Here is a 25,798-nt window from a genome sequence, read left to right on the forward strand (position 1 = left end):
ACGAATAATCTTTTCCCCTTGTAGATGAATCAATACCAGGGCACACAGTTTTAAGGTAAGGAGGTGAAAGAATCTTTCACCCAGAGGGATGCAGATATCTGGAGCTCTCTGGCTTAAGGGTAGTAGAGGTAGGAACCTTTAGACATCGAAGAATTATTTAGATGAAGACTTCAAACACAGTAGCATATAAACTCTCCTTGGTTGCAGCCATTTCTGGTTCAAAGCCAGATGACTGCGGTTGTTGGAGGTCAATCATCTCAGGGGCCGGACATCACTCCAGGTGCTCCTCAGGGTAGTATCCTATGCCCAACCATCTTCAGCAGCTTCAATGGCTTTCTCTCTATCACAAGGTCAGATATGAGAAAATTCATTGAAGATTGCACAAAGGTTCAACACCATTTGCAGTGACTCAGAAGCAGTTCATGTCCAAATGTAACAAAATCTGCACTGCATTCAGATTTGGGCTAGTAAGTGTTAAGTGACATTCATTCTACCCAAGTGCTGGGTAATGATCATCTCCAGAGAAAATCTAACAAACTCCCCATGATGCTCAGTGATATTATGATTGCTGAGTTCCCCGACTGCATCCTGGATTTACCGCTAACCAAGAACAAAACTGGATTAGCCATATAAATATTGCAACTACAAGATCAGGCCAGAGGCTAGGAATCCTGCAATGAATAACTCACCAGTCTCCCCAGAACCTGTGCATCATCTACAAGGCACTAATTATAAGTATGATGGAATATTCCCTACTTACCCAAAGTGTACATCTCCATCAACAGAAGAAAGTCAACCTCATTCATAAACAAAGCAGCCCACATGACTGGCATCAAATCCACAAAAATTCGTTCGCTCCATCACCAATGCTCAGTAGCAGCAGTGTGTACATCTACAAGATGCACTGCAGATATTCACTAAAGCTCCAGAGACAGCATTGTCTAAACTCTCAATCACCATCATTAAGAAGGATAAGGGCAGCAGACACATGAAACATCATCTCATGGAAGTTCTCCACAAAGCCATACACCATCCTAACTTGGAAACATATCCTCATTTTTTTATCACTAGGTCATACAACCTGAAACCCCTGTATCTGCACTACATAGAGTGTAGCAGCTCAGCAACACCTTCTCAATGGTAATTAGGGATGGTCTATAAATACTCGTCAAGCTAGCAGCATCTGAATTCTATGATAGAAATTTTAAAAATCTAGACCTGTAGAAGCATGAGAATTGAATTTATTGAACAATTCGATATTTTCAAGAGACCAGAAAGAACAGATACTGAAAAGTTGTTTTACCTGGCTGGCATATGGATTCTGGAGTCCACAATTTCCAAATGGCTGTTCAATTAGGACCAAGACAAGGAGAGACCTCTTCACTCAAAGGATTGTCAATCTTTGGAACGATCTACCTCAGAGCATTATTAAATATATTTAAGGCTGAGAAAGACAGATCTTTAGTCTCTCAGAGAATTACCAGTCATGAGGAACAGTCAGGAAAGTAGAGTGGACCATCATGAATGGTGGAGCAGGTTTTTAAAAGGGGCAGATGGTCTTCTCTGCCTTCTATTTCTTCTGCTATTAAAAAAATTCCTTTAAAGAAACACCCAAGTGAGTCTGGCTGAAGAGACTTCAAGAAGTAACAACGTATTTCTATCCCTAATCAAAAGTTGGACCTCTTTCAATCAAACTTCAAATAAAAACAGCACATAATTTCACTGAATGCATTCCTGAATGAATCTCAGGTTTCCACCTCCTTTCCAGAGACATTCCAAACTGTTGTTACCTTGACGTTCTCCCAACAAATAGCTTTACCTCAGCACAGCACAACATCCCATCCTTGTAACCTTGAATATGTCAAAATAATGCTCTAATTACGATCTTAATATTTTTCATACTTCTTTAAAGTCACCTACTGTCGAAGCTGAAGAGCTCAATTTGTCACCTTCTTTCTTTATCCTATCTTAATATGACTTAATCCTGCCTGACCAGGAAGCAACTTTGCGTATTTCCTATATTACAAAACTGACTACATTTCTAAAATACTCCATTTGCTGTCAAAAGCTTGTCTTTAAAGGCACCGCAGAAACCCAAGTTGTTAACCTTTTATTTGAAGTGGCCCGAGATTTGAATATAACAGTATACTGTTACACCATCAATCAGAAATAATAAAAGAGAAATTGGTGGGGTGCTGGGGGCAGCTGAAACAAAATTCTGTATTGCTAACATCTCCTGACACTCACCTGTATATTTGCAATAAGAGGGTAAATGCACTACGGTAATAATCAAGGAATGGTGCTACATGATCCACCATACTAAGAAACTCAACCACCCAAGGCACAGTGAAAACGATGCGTTGATTTTCAATCGACTTTCTCAGTAATCTGTGTACATCCAGAACAGGTGGACTCTAAGCAGGTAAAGACAAGAAGGTAGATCAGCAAATGTTGCGACTGATGTTGAACACACTTACTTTGTCACAAGATGTGACAGGACAATGCTACTGAGGTTTCATCTAGAAGCTTTTCTGAAGACGATAGATGGATCTAGGGGCCCAGAGGAGCCATCCCTTCATAACTTACTCAAGTACTTCCTGATTAGATAACTACTCAGCTGTTATGATAGTCAACCTGCATTTTTATAGATAAGCATTCAAAGGTAGTTCACAGAGGCATAATCAGCTCAGTCTGGATTAAGATATTAACAGAGTTACCACAGAACAAAAATAAAGGGTAAAAAACAAAAATAATTCCCCCATCATTCAAAGCAAATGTTTCTATTTGTATTCAAAAGGAACGGTTCGATTAAAAACCCCATGGGGTTTAAATCCCCCCACCCACTCCATCAAGGACATGCAGGTAATGGGCCACCTCCATCGACAAGCCCTTACCACCTGATGCCTGGAGGAAGAACGCCCCATCTTCTGCCTTGAGACCCTGCACCACACGGGATCAATGTGGATTTCACCAGTTTCCTCATTTCCCCTCCCCCCACCTTAAGCCTGCCCCAAACCTCCAACAAATCACCACCCCCTTGACCGGTCCTACCTGTCCATCTTCCTTCCCACCCATCCGCTCCACCGTCCCCTCCAACCTATCACTTCCACCTGCACCTTCATCTACCCATCATATTCCTAGCTACCTTCCCTCCAGCCCCACCCCTGTTCCATTTATCTCTCAGCCTCTCTGGCCCACAAGTCTCATTCCTGATGAAGGGCTTATGCCTGAAAGGTCGATTCTCCTGCTCCTCGGATGCTGCCCTGACTTGCTGTGCTTTTCCAGCACCACATTCTTGACTCTGATCTCCAGCATCTGCAGTCCTCACTTTTGCTGAATATTTCTATTGCCCTAGTTCTATACACATAATCAAGTACATCTACCTGATACTGCCAGAGTCCCCATTTTTATTTCAGATGGTCAGCATTTAATCACAGTTAGCACAAAAGACAACTATTTAGCTGTCAATATTGTGGCTCCCACAGATTAATCCAATCAGTTCAACACCCCCTACTCATCCCCCTGCAAGTTTATTTCTAAGTGCAGGTTCAATTTCCCTTGGACTTCATTCTTTCCATTCTCATGGACAGTGTGTTCCAGGTTGCGTGTTGAAAATCTCTTCCTCAGATTCTGCCTGCATCTTTTGCCCAAAACCTTAAATCATTGTCCCCTGCTCCTCGTATCATTAGTTGAAGTGTCTACCTATTCTAAAACTGTCATAATCTTGCACACATCTTTCAAATCTCCTTTCAAACTCCTTTACTCCAAGGAGAACAACCCAAGTCCTTTTAACTAAACTTTGTAACTAAATGCCCCCGCTCCTTGAACTGTTTTGGTAAATCTCCTCCCCATTCTATCCAGGACCTTCACATTCTTCTTAAGCACAGTAGCTAGAAATGGATATAGTTGTGACCTAAGCAGAACTTTATAAAGTAGAGTTTCCCTGCTTTTGTACCCAAGCCAAAGATCCCATTTACATTGCTAACCACTCTCTGACTACATTGTGGCACCTTTAAATAATAATCATGCATTTGGCCCCAGTTTCTCTGTTCCTGAGCATTCTGCCAAAATAATCACACTACAGTTCGCTACATTAAATTCCATTTGCCATGTCTCCCCATTCTTCCTTTCAACATCCCATTGGAGGCAGTTTGCATCATTTTTACTGCTCACCATTCCAAATTTGGTAAGATCAGCACATTTTGAAGTTTTACTCTGTAGTGTAAGAAACAATGCAGCGGTCTCAGAACTGACCCTGGGCAAACTATACTGTCTATTACCCTCTACGATCTGTGGTGACCTTAAGCCAATTTTATTTTATCATACTGGACTCTGACAAACGCTCCCCTCATTCCATAAGCTTCAATTTTACTGATCAGTTTTCTATATAGTGCCATGCCAAATGATTACATGACTATACCATGAAGATTGGTTAGCTCATTTGACTGAACAGCTAGTTTGTGATGCACAGTGATGCCAATTGCAACTGGCACCATGAAGGTGCCACGTTCTCAACCTTGCTAGAGGCATGGTGACCCTCAGCTTAAGCCAATCACCAATTATCTGTAATAAGAGAGCAGCTCTATGGTCTTCTGGGACTATGTAGCCTGTAAAGTTGCCATCAACTGCATTCCCTCCATCAACATTCTTGGTTATTTCATCAAAAAATGTAACTACTTAAGTACAATCTGCCTTTTAGAAATGTGAACTGGCCCTCCTTAATTAACGCCAAGTGCTTGTTGCTTTTTCCGAAATTATGGATTCCAAAATCTTACCACTACACACGTTAGACGAACTGGCATATAGTTCCTAGGAGCAGATCATGAACCACATATTTACCATTCTTTACTCCTCTGGAAGCACCACCTATATCACCCCTGTCAAGGGAAAGCTGCAAGACTACAATAAAGCCTTTGGTCATCTCCACTCCCATTTCTCTTAGCAATCTGGCTGGCAGACCAGTGGGATCAGGTGACTTATCCACTCTAAAGACCAGCTGATTATATAGTACTTTCAATTTTGACACTGTATATTTCTACCACTATCTCTGCTTCTAATGATAATGTCAGATCCTTCCTCCTTAGTAAATACTGATATCAAATATTCTAGCTTTGTCCTGCATCTCTAAGCATACAACAATCTATTTTCCTCTAACAGGACCCACTACCTCTCATTACTAGCTTTATATGCATTACATAGAACATAACAGCACAGTACAGCCACTTGTTGTGCCAATTTGAAGCCCCTCTTAGATTAGATTAGACTACTTACAGTGTGCAAACAGGCCCTTCGACCCAACAAGTCCACACTGAGCTGCCAAAGCGCAACCCACCCAGACCCATTCGCCTACATTTACCCCTTCACCTAACACTACGGGTAATTTAGCACGGCCAATTCACCTAACCCGCACATTTTTGGACTGTGGGAGGAAACCGGAGCACCCGAAGGAAACCCACGCAGACACAGGGAGAATGTGCAAACTCCACACAGTCACCTGAGGCGGGAATTGAACCTGGGTCTCTGGCGCTGTGAGGCAACAGTGCTAACCACTGTGCCACCGTGCCGCCCACTTACCTATACATTTCCATTTTCATCCATATGACTATCCAATGACCATTTAAATGCCCTTAAAGTTCGCGAATCTACTATTATTGCAGGCAGTGTGCTCCACGCTCCTCCCACTCTAGGAGTAGAGAAAGTATCTCTGACATCTGTCCTATATCTATCACCTCTCAATTTAAAGCTATGTCCCCTCACGCTAGCCATCACCATCCAAGGAAAAAGGCTCTCACTGTCCAACCTGTCTAACCTTCTGATTATCTTTCACGTCTCAATTGAGTCACCTCTCAACCTTCTCAAGTCCCTCAGCCTTTCCTTGTAAGACGTTCCCTCCATACCAGGCAACATCCTAGTAAATCTCCTCTGAACCCTTCCCAAAGCTTCCATATCCTTCTTACAATGCGGTGACCAGAACTGTACACAATACTCCAAGTGCAGCCGCACCAGAGTTTTGTACAGCTGCAACATGATCTCGTGGCTCTGAAATTCAATCCCTCTATTAATAAAAACCAACACGGGTATGCCTTCTTAACAACCTGGGTGACAACTTTCAGGGATCTATGTATATGGACACTAAGATCTCTCTGCTCATCTACACCACCAAGAATTTTACCATTAGGCCAGTACTCAGCATTCCTGTTGCTCCCTCTGAAGTGAAGCAATGGTTGATGATTTTCAGTTACATTTTATGTTAACTGCCATTCTCACATTCTGTCTTTATCAGTCTTACTTTCCCCTTCACCTCTCCTCTCAACCCCTTGTATTGACCTGGTTCTCATGTGAAGAATTCACCTGATATCCATCATAACCCCTGTCTTTCGTCATTGAAAGAGCCTGCTTTTACCTTTGTTAGAATATTCCTAGTCTGTAACTAAAGCACTTTTATCTGTCTGGTCCTTTGTGTTAATTTTATAAACTTAAACCATGCTCATCGAATTTGCGAAAAACATTTTCCCCCTTCCAATCTCCACCTTACTTAAAGATCTTCACCTATTCTCCCTTTACCGTTTTCCCTGCCAGGCTGTGGCTCTACTTTGCCCTGATCTTTATCTTGCTTATCACACTAAAATGAACCTCTTCCAATTTAGAAGCTATGAGACTGTTCCTTGCTCTTTTCCAACACTAATCTAAACTAATCAATTTGTACCCCTACAGACATTTGGTCGACCTCATTCCCCAGCAATTTTCTAGTTATGGGCAGAAAACATACTGGTGAAAGCAGCTCTGCTGAACGGATTGAGAAATTCTTCCCCTTCCTTATCTTTCATTCCAACATTACCTATTTGGGTAATTTGTTTTTCTCTCTCAATTATTATTTATGCAACCTCAGAATGTGTTTAGTTTTTACGAAAAAAAAGGAGAATCTGAAGTTTGCAAAGGAGATGGAAAGGGGAAAAGGTGTTTCAAGAATTCGATGTTAATGGTTAAGTTTTATAAAATTAGCTCAATGTGACCAGACAAGTTACAATCAACACAACGCACGCCTTCAGATGGATATCTATAGGAAATATGAAAATTATGGCATGTATGCACCTTGTTCCTCAGGGAGAGAGCTGCCTCTTGCATGTCTTTTGCTGGTCGCTCATCTGTACGATAAGGGAAGAAGGCAAGGAATCCAAGAAACTTAGCCAGGAGTCTTGTTGTCATCAAGACTGAAGCAAAATGTTCCTTTTCATCCTAAGATTAACAGAATAAAAAGAGAAGAAACTGTTTCAAGGAAAGTTGCTGATATATCATTGAGAACAAGATACCAAAGCAAACACTCTGCCTCAAGAAACAAAATATTTAACATCTTCATGACACTGTACCCTTTCGACTGCCTTGCTCCTATCAGAAAAATTAATTGCCCATGCTTGGTAAGGAGAGAGGATGAACAAAGTCACAGAGTCTCAACTTAAGGCTTTCATGAGCACCTCATTATACCTATTTATAATAATTTTGATTTCCCTATCATTTCATAAGTGGTATATGTGTTACTTTCTCCATTTTATTCCTTTATGACTATTTTACTGCTGTGGTTGTGTTTTCCAATTTTGCTGGATTCATGATCAGTTCCCGAAGATTTAAGCTTAACAAATATAACACTTTTTCCACGAAGGAATGAGAGAAAATAAGGAACTACAGGGTGGTTGGTTTGACATCAACTGTTAGAAAAATACTCAAATCTGAAATTTTAACAATTAAATAATTGTATGATCTGTCAACATGGTTTTAGGAAAGGAAATTAGTGTCTGACAAATTTATGTTGAGAATGTAAAAATTTAGCTAGATAAAAAGGCAGCCAGTATATGTAGGAAGTTTTCCAAAAGATATTCAATAATGTTTCACACAAAAGGTTAACAAGCATAAAAAGTGCATGTGGAGTAGGGGTGGGGTTTAATATATTAGCACAACTGAAGGACTGGTTGATGGGCCAGAAGCACTCAGTGCCTAAAATATTGCTGAGACCTCAGCTACTTAGAATATACATGAATTACTTAGGGGTAGAGATCGAGAGTATTGTTTCAAAATTTATAGATGATTCAAACTAGGGAGCAGTGCAAGCTGAGTGGATATTAGGAGGCTGCAAAGAGATACAAACAGCATAAGTAACACAGTAAAGATGAAGTACAATGTGGGGAACCGTAGCTCATTCTCTTCTAATAGAGAAAAACCGGATGCCTTTTAAAAAAGGTGTGAAACTTTTAAATGCATACATAAAAGGAACACAAAGTTAGCATGCACCCACAGCAATTAATTAGGAAGACAAATGGCTTATTCTTTCAAGGAAGAATCAGTTGGTCTCAACTCCTTGCTCTCCTAGTTAGTTTTTAAAAGTTACTATTGAATCTGTATACATCAGAACAATCGGATAATGTATTCCAAACTCAAACCACTCATTTTTCATCTTGCCTAGAGTCGTGTTGACAATCACCTTAAATGAATGAGCTCTGGTTATCGCTCTTTCAGACACTGGAAATAGTTTAGCATTATCTACTTTATTTAAACTTTATTAAAAGAATTAAGAATTTCTAATCAAATTACCTTCCGGTCTTTTCTTCAATAATCCTAGCTTCTCTCATCTATCCACATAACTGTTATCCCTCAAATCTGGAACTATTCAGACAAATTTCTTCTCTCAAAAGCCTTTGCGGCCTTCACAAAATTGGACATAATCAAAATGCCAACCGGGGCCACATCAGTATGATTCAGCATACCTTCCATGCTTTTTCACACACTGCCTCAGTAATAAAGCCATCTATTTATAATTCCATATATTTTATTAATTGTTTTGCTAACCTGCCCTGTCAGCTTCAGATACTTACGCACAAACACTTCCGAGGTCTCTATCTCTCTTCTGCCTCCACTAACCCCCGTAAAACATTTCAAAATTATCCCATTTAGCTTATATTGTCTCTATTCACTCTTCCTACCACTACTGATCCAAGTTGAATTCCATCTTGTTTACGTCCACCCATCCTACCACTTCATATCCCGCTAGAATATATTTCTGATCATTTTCCATAATACCCTAAGACATAAGAGTGCAAGTAGGCCATTCAACTCAAGTCTGATACACCTTTCAATGGAATCAAGGCTGATCTGATCTTTCCCACTTCACCTTCTTGTCTTTGCCTAGAACCCTGATTCTCTTACTGATTAAAAATCTCTGACTGGAATATATTCAATGACCCGGCCTTAACAGCCCTCTGAGGTCAAGAATTCATTACCCTCAGAAAGAAATATCATCAATCTCTGTCTTAAATCAGCAACTCCCATATTTTCATTACAAGTGAGGACAGTTTTACAGCTTAATGGAGAAAGTGAAGGAGGATGTACAGTCAGGGATGCTACAGCCAGTGCTTGGGTATTTCCAAAATATTATTAATATGTAATATTATTAAAATAATATTCCCAGAGTGGGGGTCTCAATTACTCAGGGTCACAGGTTCAAAGTGAGAGGGGAAAAGTTTAGGGGAGATATGCATGGAAAGTTCTTTACGCAGAGGGTGTTGGGTGCCTGGAACACATTGCCAGCAGAGGTGGAGACGGCGGACACGATAGCATCATTTAAGATGTGTTTAGATAGATACATGGGTTGGGAGAAGAGGGATATAGACGCTTTAGAAAATAGGCGACAGGTTTAGATTGAGGATCCGGATCGGCGCAGGCAAGGATGGCCGAAGAGCCTGTTCCTGTGCTGTAATCCTCTTTGTTCTATTTACATTTGTAATACAACCATCATATTGAAACCACAGAAATAAAACAAAGCACCTTCAACCAATTTTCAGTGACCAAGCTAAGATCAATTTTGTCTTTACTATGCCATTTTCCACAGTAAAAGTCTCCTGCAATAATCACATATTTTGCATTACTACTTTAGCCAGATAAATACTCATCCATAAGCACACAGAACTAAGCTTTGACAGTGTAAATCGCTCATCATGATACAAAGTATGCAGCAGCTTAGCAGAATAAATATCTCACTGCCAGGCTCATTCCTCCTAGTTTAAGAAGAGAATTGATGTATTTACCACTTTAAAAGCAATTTATGAATTATGTACCATGGTTTGAATGCACAAGTACAGCAGAGCAATCCTTATCAAGAAGATTGATTGGTGGATCACTCACTTCAAAACTGACACTTTGTATCAATGCTTTACCTGTTCATCCACATCCCCTTCACATTCTGAGCACCCATGGCTCAGAATCGCAATGCTGTCCAGTTCCAAAATTTGCTGGCAAAGTGTATCTGACAAGTGCTGATTTAACTGATGGCTATGAGAGAAAAGAATGAAATCAGTCCTTTCAATTCATCAAGTGCCAGTAAGGACAATTCCACATAAGTAACATATATATGCATATACTGAAAAGTTGCAGAAAGAGACAGTTTACATTTACTTACTGAAAGTACACTGCTTCACAAGAGAATGGATGTTACTTTACGCCAGACTGCGTTATCAAAACCATTAAAATATATCAACAGTGGCGACAGGCCAAATGTGAACACTAGAAAGGGATCGTGACATCCAGCAGTATATTTAGAAGAGAGCCTTGAATTTAGGAGAAATAGAAAGAAATCCTTGAGTTCCTGCAGGAAGGTAACTGGTTGTGTTGCCCATTTGAGATATAGACAGGGTGGATAGCAAGAAGCTTTTTCCCCCAGAGTGGCCATCTCAATTACTTGGGGTCACTGGTTCAAAGTGAAAGGGGAAAAGTTTAGGAGATATGCATGGAAAAATGCTTTACGCACAGGGTGGTGGACGCCTGGAACACATTGCTGGCAGAGGTGGTAGAGGCGGGTACAATAGCATCATTTAAGATGTATCTAAACAGATACATGAATGGGTAGGGAGTAGAGGAATACAGACTCTTAGAAAATAGGTGACAGGTTTAGACAGAGGATCTGGATCGATCCAGGTTTGGAGGGCCGATGGGCCTGTTCCTGTGCTGTAATCTTTGTTCTATCTCCTATGGCCTGCATACGGCTTCTTGTTGGCCAATAAAGTGCCCTTTACCAAAGTCCCCATCATCAGAGGTCCCACATTAGACAGAATTAGGGTTCTTCTATCATAGATCACTGTGCCTGAATCTGCTCTTTGAACTTACTAACTACACTGACATCATTTTTCTTTCTTTATACCCCTACATTTCTTATTGAACTTTTCAAGCACATATTCTTCCCTGAAAACTCTGTCTATTTTTAACAACATTTTAGGAGATGTATCAGATCATATATACCTCAAAAAATTTCAGTTTTTACACGCATAGAATTGCAGAAACAAATAGTATCCCTAAGCCACAAAAGTTATTTGTCACCATTTGAATCTTTACATGTTTGAAAGCACTATATAATTAATCCCACCTTGAACATTGCCCAAAAATCATGCAACTTTTACCCCCCCATGTCGATATCCAATTCCTCTGTAAGTTCCTATTGAATTTATTTCCACCAGCCTATGTATTCTCAATCATTATAATTCACCATGAATTAAAAGTTTTCATGTCCCCTCTGGCATGTTAAAAACTATGCTGAATTAGATCATGGTGCTCCCAGCTGTGTATGATAATAGACAATAGGTGCTGAAAATGTATTGCTGGAAAAGCGCAGCAGGTCAGGCAGCATCCAGGGAACAGGAGAATCGACGTTTCGGGTATAAGCCCTTCTTCAGGAATCCTGAAGAAGGGCTTATGCCCGAAACGTCGATTCTCCTGTTCCCTGGATGCTGCCTGACCTGCTGCGCTTTTCCAGCAACACATTTTCAGCTCTGATCTCCAGCATCTGCAGACCTCACTTTCTCCTAATAGACAATAGGTGCAGGAGTAGGCCATTCAGCCCTTCGAGCCTGCACCGCCATTCAATATAATCATGGCTGATCATTCCTAATCAGTATCCTGTTCCTGCCTTATCTCCATAACCCTATCCAACTCCTTAAATTAATCCAGAGAGTGGGCCTCCACTGCCCTCTGGGGCAGAGCATTCCACACAGCCACCACTCTCTGGGTGAAGAAGTTTCTCCTGAGCTCTGTCCTAAATGGTCTACCCCGTATTTTAAGCTGTGTCCTCTGGTTCGGCACTCACCCATCTGTGGAAATATGTTTCCTCCTGCCAGAGTGTCCAATCCTTTCATAATCTTATACGTCTCAATCAGATCCCCTCTCAATCTTCGAAACTCAAGGGTATACAAGCCCAGTCGCTTCAGTCTTTCAGTGTAAGGTAATCCTGCCATTCCAGGAATTGACCTCGTGAACCTACGCTGCACTCCCTCAATAGCCAGAATGTCTTTTCTCAAATTTGGAGACCAGAACTGCACACAATACTCCAGGTGTGGTCTCACCAGGGCCCTGTACAGCTGCAGAAGTACCTCTTTGCTTCTACACTCAAACCCTCTTGTTATGAAGGCCAGCATGTTATTAGCCTACTTCACTACCTGCATGCTTGCCTTCATTGACTGGTGTACAAGAACACCCAGATCTCTTTGTACTGCCCCTTTACATAAATTGATTCCATTGAGGTAGTAGTCTGCCTTCCTGTTCTTGCCACCAAAGTGGATAACCATACATTTATCCACATTAAACTGCATCTGCCATGCATCTGCCCACTCACCTTACTTGTCCAGGTCACCCTGTAATCTCCTAACATCCTCATCACTTTTCACCCTGCCACCCAGCTTTGTATCAGCAGCAAATTTGCTAATGTTATTGCTGATACCATCTTCTATATTATTAACATATATTGTAAAAAGCTGTGGTCCCAGCACGGATCCCTGCGGTACCCCACTGGTCACTGACTGCCATTCCGAAATGGAACCGTTTATCACTACCCTTTGTTTTCTATTAGCCAACCAATTTTCAATCCAATCTAGTACTTTGCCCCCAATACCATGTACCCTAATTTTACTCACTAACCTCCTGTGTGGGACTTTATCAAAAGCTTTCTGAAAGTCCAGGTATACTACATCTACTGGATTTCCCTCGTCCAACTTCATAGTTACATCCTCAAAAAATTCAAGAAGATTAGTCAAGCATGATTTCTCCTTCATAAATCTATGCTAACTCTGTCCTATCCTGTTACTACTATCCAGATCTGCAGTAATTTCATCCTTTATAATAGACTCCAGCATCTTTCCCACCACTGAAGTAGACTAACTGGTCTATAATTTCCTGCTTTCTCTCGCCCACCTTTCTTAAAAAGTGGTATAACATTAGCCACCCTCCAATCCTCAGGAACCGACCCAGAATCTATTGAACTCTGGAAAATAATCACCAATGCATCCACGATTTCCCGAGCCATCTCCTTCAGTACCCTGGGATGCAGACCATCAGGCCCCGGAGACTTATCAACCTTCAGACCTAACAGTCTCTCCAACACCAAATCCTGGCAAATATAAATTCCCTTAAGTTCAGGTCCTTCAGCCACTGTTACCTCGGAGATTGCTTGTGTCTTCCCAAGTGAACACAGATCTGAAGTACCCATTTAATTCCTCTGCCATTTCTTTGTTCCTAGTAATATATTCCCCTGTTTCTGTCTTCAAGGGCCCAATTTTTGTCCTAACCATTTTTTTGCCTTGCACATACCAAAAAAAGCTTTTACTATCCTTAATATTCTTGGCCAGTTTACCTTCTACCTCATTTTTCCTCTGCGTATTTCCTTCTTAGTAATCCTCTGTTGCTCTTTAAAAGCTTCCCAGTCCTCAGTTTTCCCACTTATCTTAGCTATGTTATACTTTTTCTCTTTTAACTTTATATGTTTCTTTACTTCCCTCATCAGCCACAGCCGCCCATGCCTCCTCCTGGGATCTTTCTTCCTTTTAGGAATGAACTGATCCTGCAATTTCTGCATTATACACAGAAATATCCGCCATTGTTCCTCCACGGTCATCCCTGCTAAGGAATTGCACCATTGAACTTTGGCCAGCTCCTCTCTCATACATAGCTCCATAATTCCCTTTATTCAACAGAAGTACTGACACTTCTGACTGTACCCTCTCCCTCTCAAATTGCAGATTGAAGCTTATTGTATTATGGTCACTACTTCCCAATGGCTCCTTCACTTCGAGGTCTCTGACCAATTCTAGTTCGTTACACAATACCAGATCCAGAATTGCCTTCTCCCTGGTCGGCTCCAGCACCAGCTGCTCTAAGAATCCATCTCTGAGGCACTCCACAAAGTCTCCTTCTTGAGGCCCAGTCTATCTGCATGTTAAAATCCCCCATAACAACTGTAGTGACATTTTTGCGACAGGCCAATTTCAGCTCCTGATTTAACTTACATCCAACATCCAGACTACTGTTTGGGGGCCTGTAGATGACTCCCAAGAGGGTCTTTTTACCCTTAGTATTTCGAAGCTCTATCCACACTGACTCTACATCTCCTGACTCTAGGTCCCCCCGCACAAGGGACTGAATATCGTCCCTTACCAACAAGGCCACCCCACCCCCTCTGCCCGTCAGTCTGTCCTTACGATAACATGTGTATCCTTGAATATTCATTTCCCAGGCCCTGTCCACTTGAAGCCATGTCTCAGTTATCCCCACAATATCGTATCTGCGAACTTCCAAAAGAGCCTCAAGCTCATCCATCTTATGTCTAATGCTTCGTGCATTCATGTATAGTATTTTTAATTTGTGACTGCTCTCACCCTTCCAATCAACCCTTATTTCACTCAACCTTACAGCATGATGCCTTTCCGAGTTTTCTGCCTCATTAATACAGTTGTCTTTCTTGACTTCTCTTGTTCTAACTTTCCCTTCAATTTCCTTTTTAAACATCCAGCTTGTCCCCTCCCCCCCGCTACTTAGTTTAAATGTAGCGGTGTTGCAGTAGAAAACCTGCCTGCCAGAATACTGGTCCCTAACCTATTAAGGTGCAAGCCGTCTCTCTTGTAGAATTTATGTTTACCACAAAATATACCCCAGTGATCCAAGAACTTAAATCCTTGCTTCCTGCACCAGTTCCCCAACCACACGTTCAAGTCCATTATCTCCCTGTTTCTGGCCACACTAGCCTGAGGGACTGGAAGCAAACCGGAGATAACCACCTTGGACGTCCTGCTTTTCAGCCTTCTTCCTAGTTCTCCGAAGTCTCGCTCTTCAGCAGGTGGTCAATAAACAAAAACAAATCCCATAAACAAGACAGGTAACTGCAGGTGGAGATGGATCACTCAATTCCAGTTTACTCTCGCTTCGGGAAAGTGTTCAGGCACTATCTTGGACCTTCCTACTTCCTGTCTACAAAGAATCTAGTGTAGGGGCCAAAATCGGGGAAAGCTGTGTTCAATCCGTCCTCTCCTTCAACACAATCTGGTACTAGTATTGCAATACAAACTATTATAACTGAGTGTCTTAACTGACAGACAGTCTAAGCCCTCATTTGCCTGCAAAGCTCTCATTCATGCTTTGTTACTTTGAGTCTTCACTATTCTAATAACCCTATGCAGCCTCCCATCTTTCACCCTACAAAAATAATTTCACCTGAAACCAACCTCACACCAAGTCCTGTTTAACAATCACATCTGCTCTCACGGACCTACTCTGGATCCCAGTGCTTCAATTTTAAAAATTCTTATCCTTATTTTCAAATTCCTCATCTGTCCCCCATCTCTGTACCTTTCCTCAGCCCTACAATCCTTAGAATACTCAACACTCCTCCAATTCTGGCCTCTTATCCTTTATCATATATTATTGTTTCAGCATTAGCAGTTGTGCTTTCCAACACTGGTTATCATAAAAACACCATGAGACATCTGCATTGTTATGGAATTCATAGAAGGTGTTCAAAAGTTACATAAAATAACTTACACATAGGCTTTAGATTGGACAGTCAGTATTGGAGAACCTGTAGAAATACTGTGTTAAAATCATAAGGACAAGATCTAAAAATAAGATCTAAAGAGATGTGCAGCACTGAAAGAAGCCATTTGGTCCTTCTCTCCAAGCAAGATGAAAGGGAGATACCAGCCTAAATTCAACTTTTTAAGCTCTTGGTCAGGGGCTTTTAAGGTTACTGCACTTCAAGTGCATTTACAATTCTGTCCCTCCCACTGTCAGGCAGAGTGTTTCAAAATTCCACCGACAAACATTGTTCAGTCCCCTGTGGTCCTATTGCCCGTTACTTTAAATCACACCCCCCACCCTCAAGATATGGAGCTGTATGAAAAGAAATTGGCCCTTCCTATTCAATCTATTTAGACCCTTCAATTAAATTTCCCTTCAACCTCCTATGATCCAAAATAACAAGTATCACCTGTTCAATCGTATCTTAGCTAAAACTCTCCAATTCTGGCAAATCCTTGTAATCTCTGCCTCTCGTGTGATCACATCCTTCCTGTACTGCAGTATTGCATTCAGTATTCTAGTAGTGGCCTAGCTAAAGTTTTGTATAGTCCTAGAATAAGCCCCTTTCTCCCACAGACAATAAAGGAAAGTATCTCATATGCTTTTATGGCCACATTATCTACATGCCCTGCAACCTTTAGGGATCTTCAGTCAGGTACTTCAAGATTCTAATGATCCTCCACACTTCTGTACCCTGGAACTTACAATGTATTTCCTCACCTTGTTTGTTTTCAAGTGCATTACCCCACACTTTTATGGAGTGAATTTTATTTTTCACTTCTCTGCCCAACTTCTGCAGTTTACAGTTTTCTTGCTCAACTATCAACCACATAGCAAATTTTCACATCATTTGCAAAATTTCTCAATCATGCTCTTACCATAAGACCATAAGACATTGGGGTGGAAGTAAGGCCATTTGGCCCATCGGGTCCACTCCGCCATTCAATCATGGCTGATGGGCATTTCAGCTCCACTTACCCGCATTCTCCCCGTAGCCCTTGATTCCTTGTGACATCAAGAATATATCAATCTCTGCCTTGAAGACATTTAGCGTCCCGGCCTCCACTACACTCCGCAGCAATGAATTCCACAGGCCCAACACTCTCTGGCTGAAGAAATGTCTCCGCATTTTTATTGTGAATTTACCCCCTCTAATTCTAAGGCTGTGTCCATGAGTCCTAGTCTCCTCGCCTAACGGAAACAATTTCCTAGTGTCCACTCTTTCCAAGCCATGTATTATCTTGTAAGTTTCTAATAGATCTCCCCTTAATCTTCTAAACTCCAATGAATACAATCCCAGGATCCTCGGCCATTCCTCATATGTTAGACTTACTATTCCAGGGATCATCCTTGTGAATCTCCGCTGGACATGCTCCAGTGCCAGTATGTCCTTCCTGAGGTATGGGGACCAAAACTGGACACAGTACTCCAAATGGGGCCTAACCAGAGCTTTATAAAGTCTCAGTAGCACAACGGTGCTTTTATATTCCAACCCTCTTGAGATAAATGACAACATTGCATTTGCTTTCTCAATCACGGACTCAACTTGCATGTTTACCTTTAGAGAATCCTCGACTAGGAGCCCTTTGTACTTTGGCTTTACGAATTTTCTTACCGTTTAGAAAGTAGCCCATGCTTGTATTCTTTTTTCCAAAGTGCAAGACCTCGCATTTGCTCACACTGAATTCCATCAGCCATTTCCTGGACCACTCTCCCAAACAGTCTAGATCCTTCTGCAGCCTTCCAACTTCCTCGGTAGTACCTGCCTGTCCACCTAACTTCGTATCATCGGCAAACTTTGCTAGAATGCCCCCAGTCCCTTCATCCAGATCATTAATATATAACGTGAATAGCTGCAGCCCCAACACTGAACCCTGCGGGAGACCGCTTGTCACCGGCTGCCATTCCGAAAAAGAACCTTTTATCCCAACTCTCTGCCTTCGGTCAGACAGCCAATCCTCAATCCATACCAGTAGCTCACCTCGAATACCATGGGCCCTCACCTTACTAAGCAGCCTCCCGTGTGGCACCTTATCAAAGACCTTTTGGAAGTCTAGATAGACCACATCCACTGGGTTTCCCTGGTCTAACCTACTTGTCACCTCTTCAAAGAATTCCAACAGGTTTCTCAGGCACGACCTTCCCTTATTAAATCCACGTTGACTTGTTCTAATCCGACCCTGCTCTTCCAAGAATTTAGAAACCTCATCCTTAATGATGGATTCTAGAATTTTACCAACAACCGAGGTTAGGCTAATTGGCCTATAATTTTCCATCTTTTGTCTTGATCCTTTCTTGAACAAGGGGGTTACAACAGTGATCTTCCAATCTTCCGGGACTTTCCCTGACTCCAGTGACTTTTGAAAGATCTTAACCAACGCCTCCACTATTTCCTCAGCCACCTCCCTCAGAACTCTAGGATGTAGCCCATCGGGGCCAGGAGATTTATCAATTTTAAGACCTTTTAGCTTTTCTAGCACTTTCTCTTTTGTAATGGCAACCATACTCAACTCAGCCCCCTGACTCCCTTTAATTGTTGGGATATTACTCATGTCTTCCACTGTGAAGACTGATGCAAAGTACTTATTAAGTACTTGTTTTAAAAAAATTCTCAAGGTCAGGTTCGTAGGAGAGTAGTCTGACACAGAACAAACGACCAAGAGGCGAGTCTGCTAGAATATGAGCATTTTATTCCCCGCAGCGTCGCCACAACCAGGTCTCATACAACGGGTCTGGCTTATACTCACTCTACATGTTACCGGAACTGGGAGCCGTCAGTTCTCGTAGAGCGGTTGCCAACAACCCACGCTCGGCGGTTAAACGTAACCCCGGAGCAGACTCCCGGGTCTGGCTTATACTCACTCTACATGTTACCGGAACTGGGAGCCGTCAGTTCTCGTAGAGCGGTTGCCAACAACCCACGCTCGGCGGTTAAACGTAACCCCGGAGCAGACTCCCCGAACTGGAGACTTTTCCAGCTGATATACTCTTTTCCAGATATAAACATTCATGTGAACAGCAGAGCAAGGCTAAAAAACACATTCCATTCTGGTTACATACAGATAAGAAGATTCACACGGGGAGGTGTGCAATAAGATTCACACGGGACTAAGCAACACCTCCATTCCGGTTAGATTCACACATGTATTGGGACACAATTTTAACCCTTTCACCACATTCCACTGCTTGGCCCAATACATGTGTTACATTATGATTCACACATGTATTGGGACATAATTTTACACCACATTCCACTGCTTGGCCCAATACATGTGTTACATTATGCTTAATTCAGTTCAATTCGTTTCAGTTAATTTCGGTTCAGTCAATTCAGTGTAGTTCAATTCAGCTCAGTTCAGGTCTGTTCAGTTCAATTCAATTGTGTTCAATTCAGTTCCGTCCATTTCAATTCAATTTAGCTCAGTTCCATTTTGTTCCGTTCAATTTGATTCACTTCAGTTCAATTCAGTTCAGTTCCACTCAGTTCAGTTCAGTTCAATCCCATTCAATTCTGTTAACTCCGCTTCAGCTTTTTGGACATGCCCACATCCATGACATGCCCACATCCTCCGCTGTACCCCAGGCAAGGGGTTCTTCGGCAGGACTGGGATCCTCTCAAGGGTGGACAGCAGCGACCCTGGGGTTCCTCCGGTCGCCCCCCACCATTTCTCAAACAAACTGCCACGTACATGCCCACATCCATGCCATCCCGGGACGGTCGGGACCTCCACAGTTTGTTCTTCTGGTTTCTTAGTCTTTTTCCAAAACATTGTTCTGTATCAAAATCTCTCCTCAATTGCGATTGACCCTGCTCGCTGCGCCAAAATGTTTTAAAAAAATTCTCAAGGTCAGGTTCGTAGGAGAGTAGTCTGACACAGAACAAACGACCAAGAGGCGAGTCTGCTAGAATATGAGCATTTTATTCCCCGCAGCGTCGCCACAACCAGGTCTCATACAACGGGTCTGGCTTATACTTACTCTACATGTTACCGGAACTGGGAGCCGTCAGTTCTCGTAGAGCGGTTGCCAACAACCCACGCTCGGCGGTTAAACGTAACCCCGGAGCAGACTCCTGGGTCTGGCTTATACTCACTCTACATGTTACCGGAACTGGGAGCCGTCAGTTCTCGTAGAGCGGTTGCCAACAACCCACGCTCGGCGGTTAAACGTAACCCCAGAGCAGACTCCCCGAACTGGAGACTTTTCCAGCTGATATACTCTTTTCCAGATATAAACATTCATGTGAACAGCAGAGCAAGGCTAAAAAACACATTCCATTCTGGTTACATACAGATAAGAAGATTCACACGGGGAGGTGTGTAATAAGATTCACACGGGACTAAGCAACACCTCCATTCCGGTTAGATTCACACATGTATTGGGACACAATTTTAACCCTTTCACCACATTCCACTGCTTGGCCCAATACATGTGTTACATTATGATTCACACATGTATTGGGACATAATTTTACACCACAGTACTCCAGCCATTTCCTTATCTCCCATTACTAGGCTTCCAGCATCAGTTTGAAGTGGCCCAATGTCTACTTTTGCCTGTCATTTATTTCTTATGTATTGGAAGAAACTTTTACTATCATTTCTAATAATACTGGCTACTCTACCTTCATATTTGATCCTCTCCTTCTTTATTTCTCTCTTTGTTATCCTCTGTTTGTTTTTATGGCCTTCCCAATCTTCTGATTTCCCAGTGCTCTTGGCCACTTTATAGGATCTCTCTTTTTCTTTAATACATTTCCTGACTTCCTTTGTCAGCCATGGCTGTCTAATCCCTCCCCAGATAATCGTTCTTTTCTTGGGGATGAACATCTGTACAGTGTCCTCAATTATACCCATAAACTCCTGCCATTTTTGCTCGACTGTCTTCCCCACTAGGCTCTGCTTCCAGTCTATTTTCGTCACGGATAAGATCACGGCTGATCTGATTTTAACCTCACCTCTACCATCCTGAATATCCGAATAATCAAGAATCTATTTACTTGAAAATATTTAAAGATTCTGCATCAACTGTCTTTTGAGAAATGGAATGCCAAAGACTCTCAAACCCCAGAGGAAAAAATGTTTCCTCGTCTTTGTTTTAAATGGGCAACCTCTTACTTTTAAACTATGATCCCTAGTTCTAGATTTTCCCACAAGAAACATCTTTTCCACATCCACCTGGTTAAGTTCCCTCAGAATCTTACGTTTTAATTAAGTCAGGCTGGGACTGTTTTCCCTGGAGCATCGAAGGCTGAGGGGTGACCTTATAGAGGTTTATAAAATCATGAGGGGCATGACTAGGGTAAAAAAAAGACAAGGTATTTTTCCTGGTTTGGGGGAGTCCAGAACTAGAGGGCATAGGTTTAGGGTGAGAGGGGAAAGATATAAAAAGGGACCCAAGGGGAAACCTTTTCATGCAGAGGGTGGTACATGTATGGAATGAGCTGTCAGAGGAAGTGGTGGAGGCTGCTACAACTGCAGCATTTAAAAGGCATCTGGATGGGTATATAAATAGGAAGGGTTTAGAGGGATATGGGCCAAGTGCTGGACAATAGGACTAAATTAGGTTATCTGGTCAGTATGGACAAATTGGACCGAAGAGTGTGTTTCCGTGCTGTACATCTCTATAACTCTAAGTTACCAATGTTTCTTTGAAACACCAAAGAATACAGACCTAGCCTGACTAGTTTTTCCCTCCTAAGGCAATCTGCTCCTTCCACGTATTGATTGAGTAAACCTTCTCTGAACTGCTTCCACGCATTAACATCCTTCCAGAAGTATGGTCACAAGCACCGCACACAGCAGATCCACAGGCAGCGAACTGCAAAATGTCCTCCCTACTCATATTTGAGACTCCATACTGTTTTTTTCCTTTAAGATACTTAGAGTCATAGAGCTGTACAGCAGGGAAACAGGATATTCTGTCCAACTTGTCAATGCCAACCTGATATCATAAATAAATCTAGTCCCATTTGCCAGCATTTGGCCCATATCCCTCCAAACCCTTCAAATTCATATACCCATCCAGATGCCTTTTAGATGTTGTAATTCTACCAGCCTCTACCACTTTCTTTGACAGCTCATTCCATAAATCTTTCCCCGCTCACCTCAAATCTATGCCCTCTAGTTTTGGCTATTCATCCTGTCCATGCCCCTCATGATTTTATTATCCTCTACTAGGGCACCCCTCAGCTTCCAACGCTCCAGGGAAAATAGCCCCAGCCTATTCAGCCTCTCCCTATTGCTCAAACCCTTTAACCCTGACAATATCCTTGTACATTGTTTCTGAACCCTTTCAAGTTTCACAACATCCTATAGCATAGAGACGAGAACTGAACACAGTATTACAATAGCGGCCTAACCAAAGTCATGTACAGCGCAACATGACCACCCGTCTCCTATATTCAATGCATTGACCAATAAAGGAAAGCATACCAAATGCCTTCTTCACTATCCTGTCAACTAAGGACTTCACTTTCAAGAAACTATGAGCCTGCACTCCAAGGTCTCTGTTCAGCAATCCTCCCAGGATCTTACCATTAAGTGTACAAGTCCTGCTCTGATTTGCCTTTGCAAATTGAGCACCTCATATTTACCTAAATTAAACTCATGCTGCCAGTCTATGGCCCATTGGCCCATCTAACCAAGACATCTTCAAACATACCACTTTTACAAATCTTTTGGTTACATCACCTAACGGCCAGAGTCTTGCTCACGTCCCTTAGGAACATTTCATTATGTTAAAGGTACCAAGTACAGAGGAATTAATCACAAATCAGAGAATTAACAGTAGAATGGAAGAGTTTATGAGATTGTTCATTCCTTAAATGCAGAATTTTAATTTACGGATTGCTTTACCACATGAGGTAGTGAAGCTGAGTTCAGCATAATATTATACAAAGAACTGAACACAATGAATTTCTATTCCCAGAGCAGAAGCTAATAAAGATAAATGAGAACCAACCTTCCCGCACAGACAAGGAAGTCCTTGAAGAACAGCTGGCATCCAGAGAAAGTTGGAGGGGGACACGGCCCCCCAATACTTTGAGGCACAACAAAGCGTTCCTGCAACCGCTTCAGTTTGGTTAGGTTGTCTGTCCCAAACATATCCAGCACATCTTGGTCAGGATGTTCACTGCCTGCAACTGCTCCAGCTGCACCCTTATACATCTATCAGAGTAATATGAAGGATTTTTGATAAATCTAGATGTGTATATCTGAATTAAAATAAAACTCAACAGTTCCAAAGACTAAATTGTTTTGCAAAAACCTTAATGTGGTAAACAGTTGTACTTGAAGAAAGTACATGATCCTCTCTAACTCAAATGCACTGAGATCAAATTTAGCAGAATGCGGGTACAAATCCATGGTATCCCTGTTTCTGTCATTTACTTAGTGTCATCAACATAAGGCAGTCATTTATAAATCCAAGATGGAGTTCAGGAAAATCTTGCCTGCCCAGAAAGTGGTAAGCAAGTGAAACATGGAGTGGCTGAGGTGAATTAACAATGATTCTTTAAGGAGAAATGAGATAAACAGAAGGGAGAAAGGAATAAACGATTTGCTGATATGGTGAGGTGACAAACTGAGCTAAGTAACCTTTCTGTGCTGAAATTATGCCATTCTTTATGCCATTAGATGTGACAATAAACAGCTCTTTTTTCTGTAGTAACCAACTTTAAGTCATTTCACAAAACTTCAGCAGGTGAATATCTTTTCGATATAATTGTTTTCAAAAGTCAGACATTTAAGTTACATTGAGTACAACAATTAAATCTGAAAATACTGTACTGAATTTCATCTTACCTTTCAGCTACAGAATCTCAGATACAAATTATATGAAAGGATTGCCATTCTGCTTTCCTTTAGATATCCTTAGTACTAAGAAAACAAAGTACTTATTCAGGAAAATTACCTAAGCTTCTGCATCACTTTTTGACAGATCTGAGAATAATTAAGGGTGCTGTAAACATAAACGACGTACTCACCCTTACCAACTGTTTCTGAAACAGCCTTGCAAAGTGATTATGGTTACAAGCTGTGCTTAGATTCACCATCATATTCCTAGAACAAAAAAGTTGAAAACATTCAGAAGAGGGATTTGATAGGAGTGGAGTTAAGCTCAACATCAGATCAGACAGGACCTTACTGAATAGCAGAGCAAATTTCAGGAATCAAATCGCCTAATCCTGTGCCTATTTCTTACAATCTTATACAATCGCCTGCTTAGTCACCTTTCTGCCTGGATTCTCCACTTAATTCTAAACAACTCGCTTCTCAAAGCTCGAAGGATCAGTATTTGTTTTCTTCTTGGAGTGATTTGCAGATGCATCATGAGGTTATCACAAATTTGGTACAAAAAATTACTGGGAAAAGCATCGAGAGTTTGGGTTATGTGAATCAATTGCATTAACTGGGTACATACGTTCATGCTGAAGTGAAGAGAGCTGTGAGGTAAGTTCACATTGACTAATTCCAACATAAACTATTTCTTTCAGTAAACAGCTTCTTGAATGTTGATCTGAAAATTTATTACCACTGCTCTTTAGAGGGTTGATGAAGATTCAGTGGGCCAATTGATCTCTTTCCGTACTGTAGGGATTCCATAGCTGACAAAAGACAGATGCAAATGCCTCAGCCATATCCCTTAAACTGATGTGCTGGGTTCTCTCATCACGGAGGATGGAGATGCTTGCACAGCCTTTTCTTCCTCCAGAAAGTTGTTTAATTGTCTACCACTATACATTCTTGAATGTGGCAGAACTGTTGCATTTGATAATGATTCCACAAGGTATGCACTGCATATTTAGGTGGGTGCTGGCTCTAGCATGCACTCCTGCACTCCCCATTGAATCAGTGTTGATCCCTATGCTTTACAATAAAGCTTGCATGAGGTATACTTCAAGCGCTCAGTTGTGGTTGAATACAGTCTGCTGCTCCCAATAATCCACTTCACCTTATGAATGTCCAGTTTACAGCTACCAAATCTGCTCTGAATCTACCAATTTAACACTGTCCTCAGATCAGCTAGAAAATGCATCATACCAGAACTACACAAAGAAATATTTAATACTGATTTTCTTTTGTCAAAGCTACACACCCAAACCAGTCTTACAAATAAATTAATTTGCTCAATCCTTCGCCCACCTACCACCCTGGGTGTATGCCAACTGTTTCCAGATGACTGATCCCCACTCCAACCCAAATGGCAATATTCTGTCGTACCTGATTCGCAGACCCAGAGCTTTCTCGAATTCCCAACTGGGATTTGCATGCTTGTCCTCCCACTCACGCAGCAATTCATAAAAGACATCCCTAAAAGATAGTTAAGAGATAATGCTCTTAAATCATATATCCATTGAAGGACCATTGTATCTTAATGCATTATTTCTATACTTCGATTAAACATAAAAGTGTACAGAAATAGTACAAAAACATCATTGTAAAATTAAGCCTTGATTATGAAGCTGATTCTGAAGAGCGACCTAGAAGACTTCAAAATTAGGAAGTGATATTACAGGATGAAAGCAGAAATGTTCTACTTATCACTAACAAGTACAACAGGGAGTCCAGGAGAAATGTATTAGTGAATAGTAGTTGAAAAATGTAATTTGTTTCCATTCGTACAAGATGAAGTTTGAAAATCAAACATCAAGTTATAGTCCAACAGGTTTAATTGGAAGTACAAGCTCGTCAGGTAGCTGACAAAGGAGCTTTATACCTTTATAAATTATGTCCTTTTACAGCTCTTTATTTCAAGAAAGCAACCTGTGGAAATATTAACCATCTTGTAACACTGACTGGATTAATTTTAGCCTTTCTAAACAAACAATGGCTTGTTGTGGATAAGTTAGAAATATCCCTGCTACAAGTTAGAGATCTACAGCAGAGAGAAAGGCCTTTCAGGCATGCATCAATCAAAA

At 41.5% G+C, this 25,798-nt stretch overlaps 1 protein-coding gene across 2 annotated transcripts in view; it reads right to left on the reverse strand.

The window, feature by feature from the left end:
- The window catches only part of cdan1 (codanin 1), a 130,406-nt gene that overhangs the window by 50,808 nt on the left and 53,800 nt on the right, over positions 1-25,798 (reverse strand). For both annotated transcript variants that reach the window (XM_043698388.2, XM_043698387.2), the window contains exons 9-14: positions 25,101-25,190; positions 23,864-23,939; positions 22,840-23,045; positions 10,203-10,317; positions 7,093-7,236; positions 2,248-2,414 (exon numbers count right to left, since the gene is read on the reverse strand). In XM_043698388.2, coding sequence (XP_043554323.2) covers positions 2,248-2,414; positions 7,093-7,236; positions 10,203-10,317; positions 22,840-23,045; positions 23,864-23,939; positions 25,101-25,190 — 798 coding nt within the window. The remainder of the gene's footprint in view (positions 1-2,247; positions 2,415-7,092; positions 7,237-10,202; positions 10,318-22,839; positions 23,046-23,863; positions 23,940-25,100; positions 25,191-25,798) is intronic.

This window comes from Chiloscyllium plagiosum, unplaced genomic scaffold (assembly GCF_037043375.1).
Source record: "Chiloscyllium plagiosum isolate Xiang-an unplaced genomic scaffold, Cpla_swu_hap1 HiC_scaffold_8, whole genome shotgun sequence".
Taxonomy (NCBI): domain Eukaryota; kingdom Metazoa; phylum Chordata; class Chondrichthyes; order Orectolobiformes; family Hemiscylliidae; genus Chiloscyllium; species Chiloscyllium plagiosum.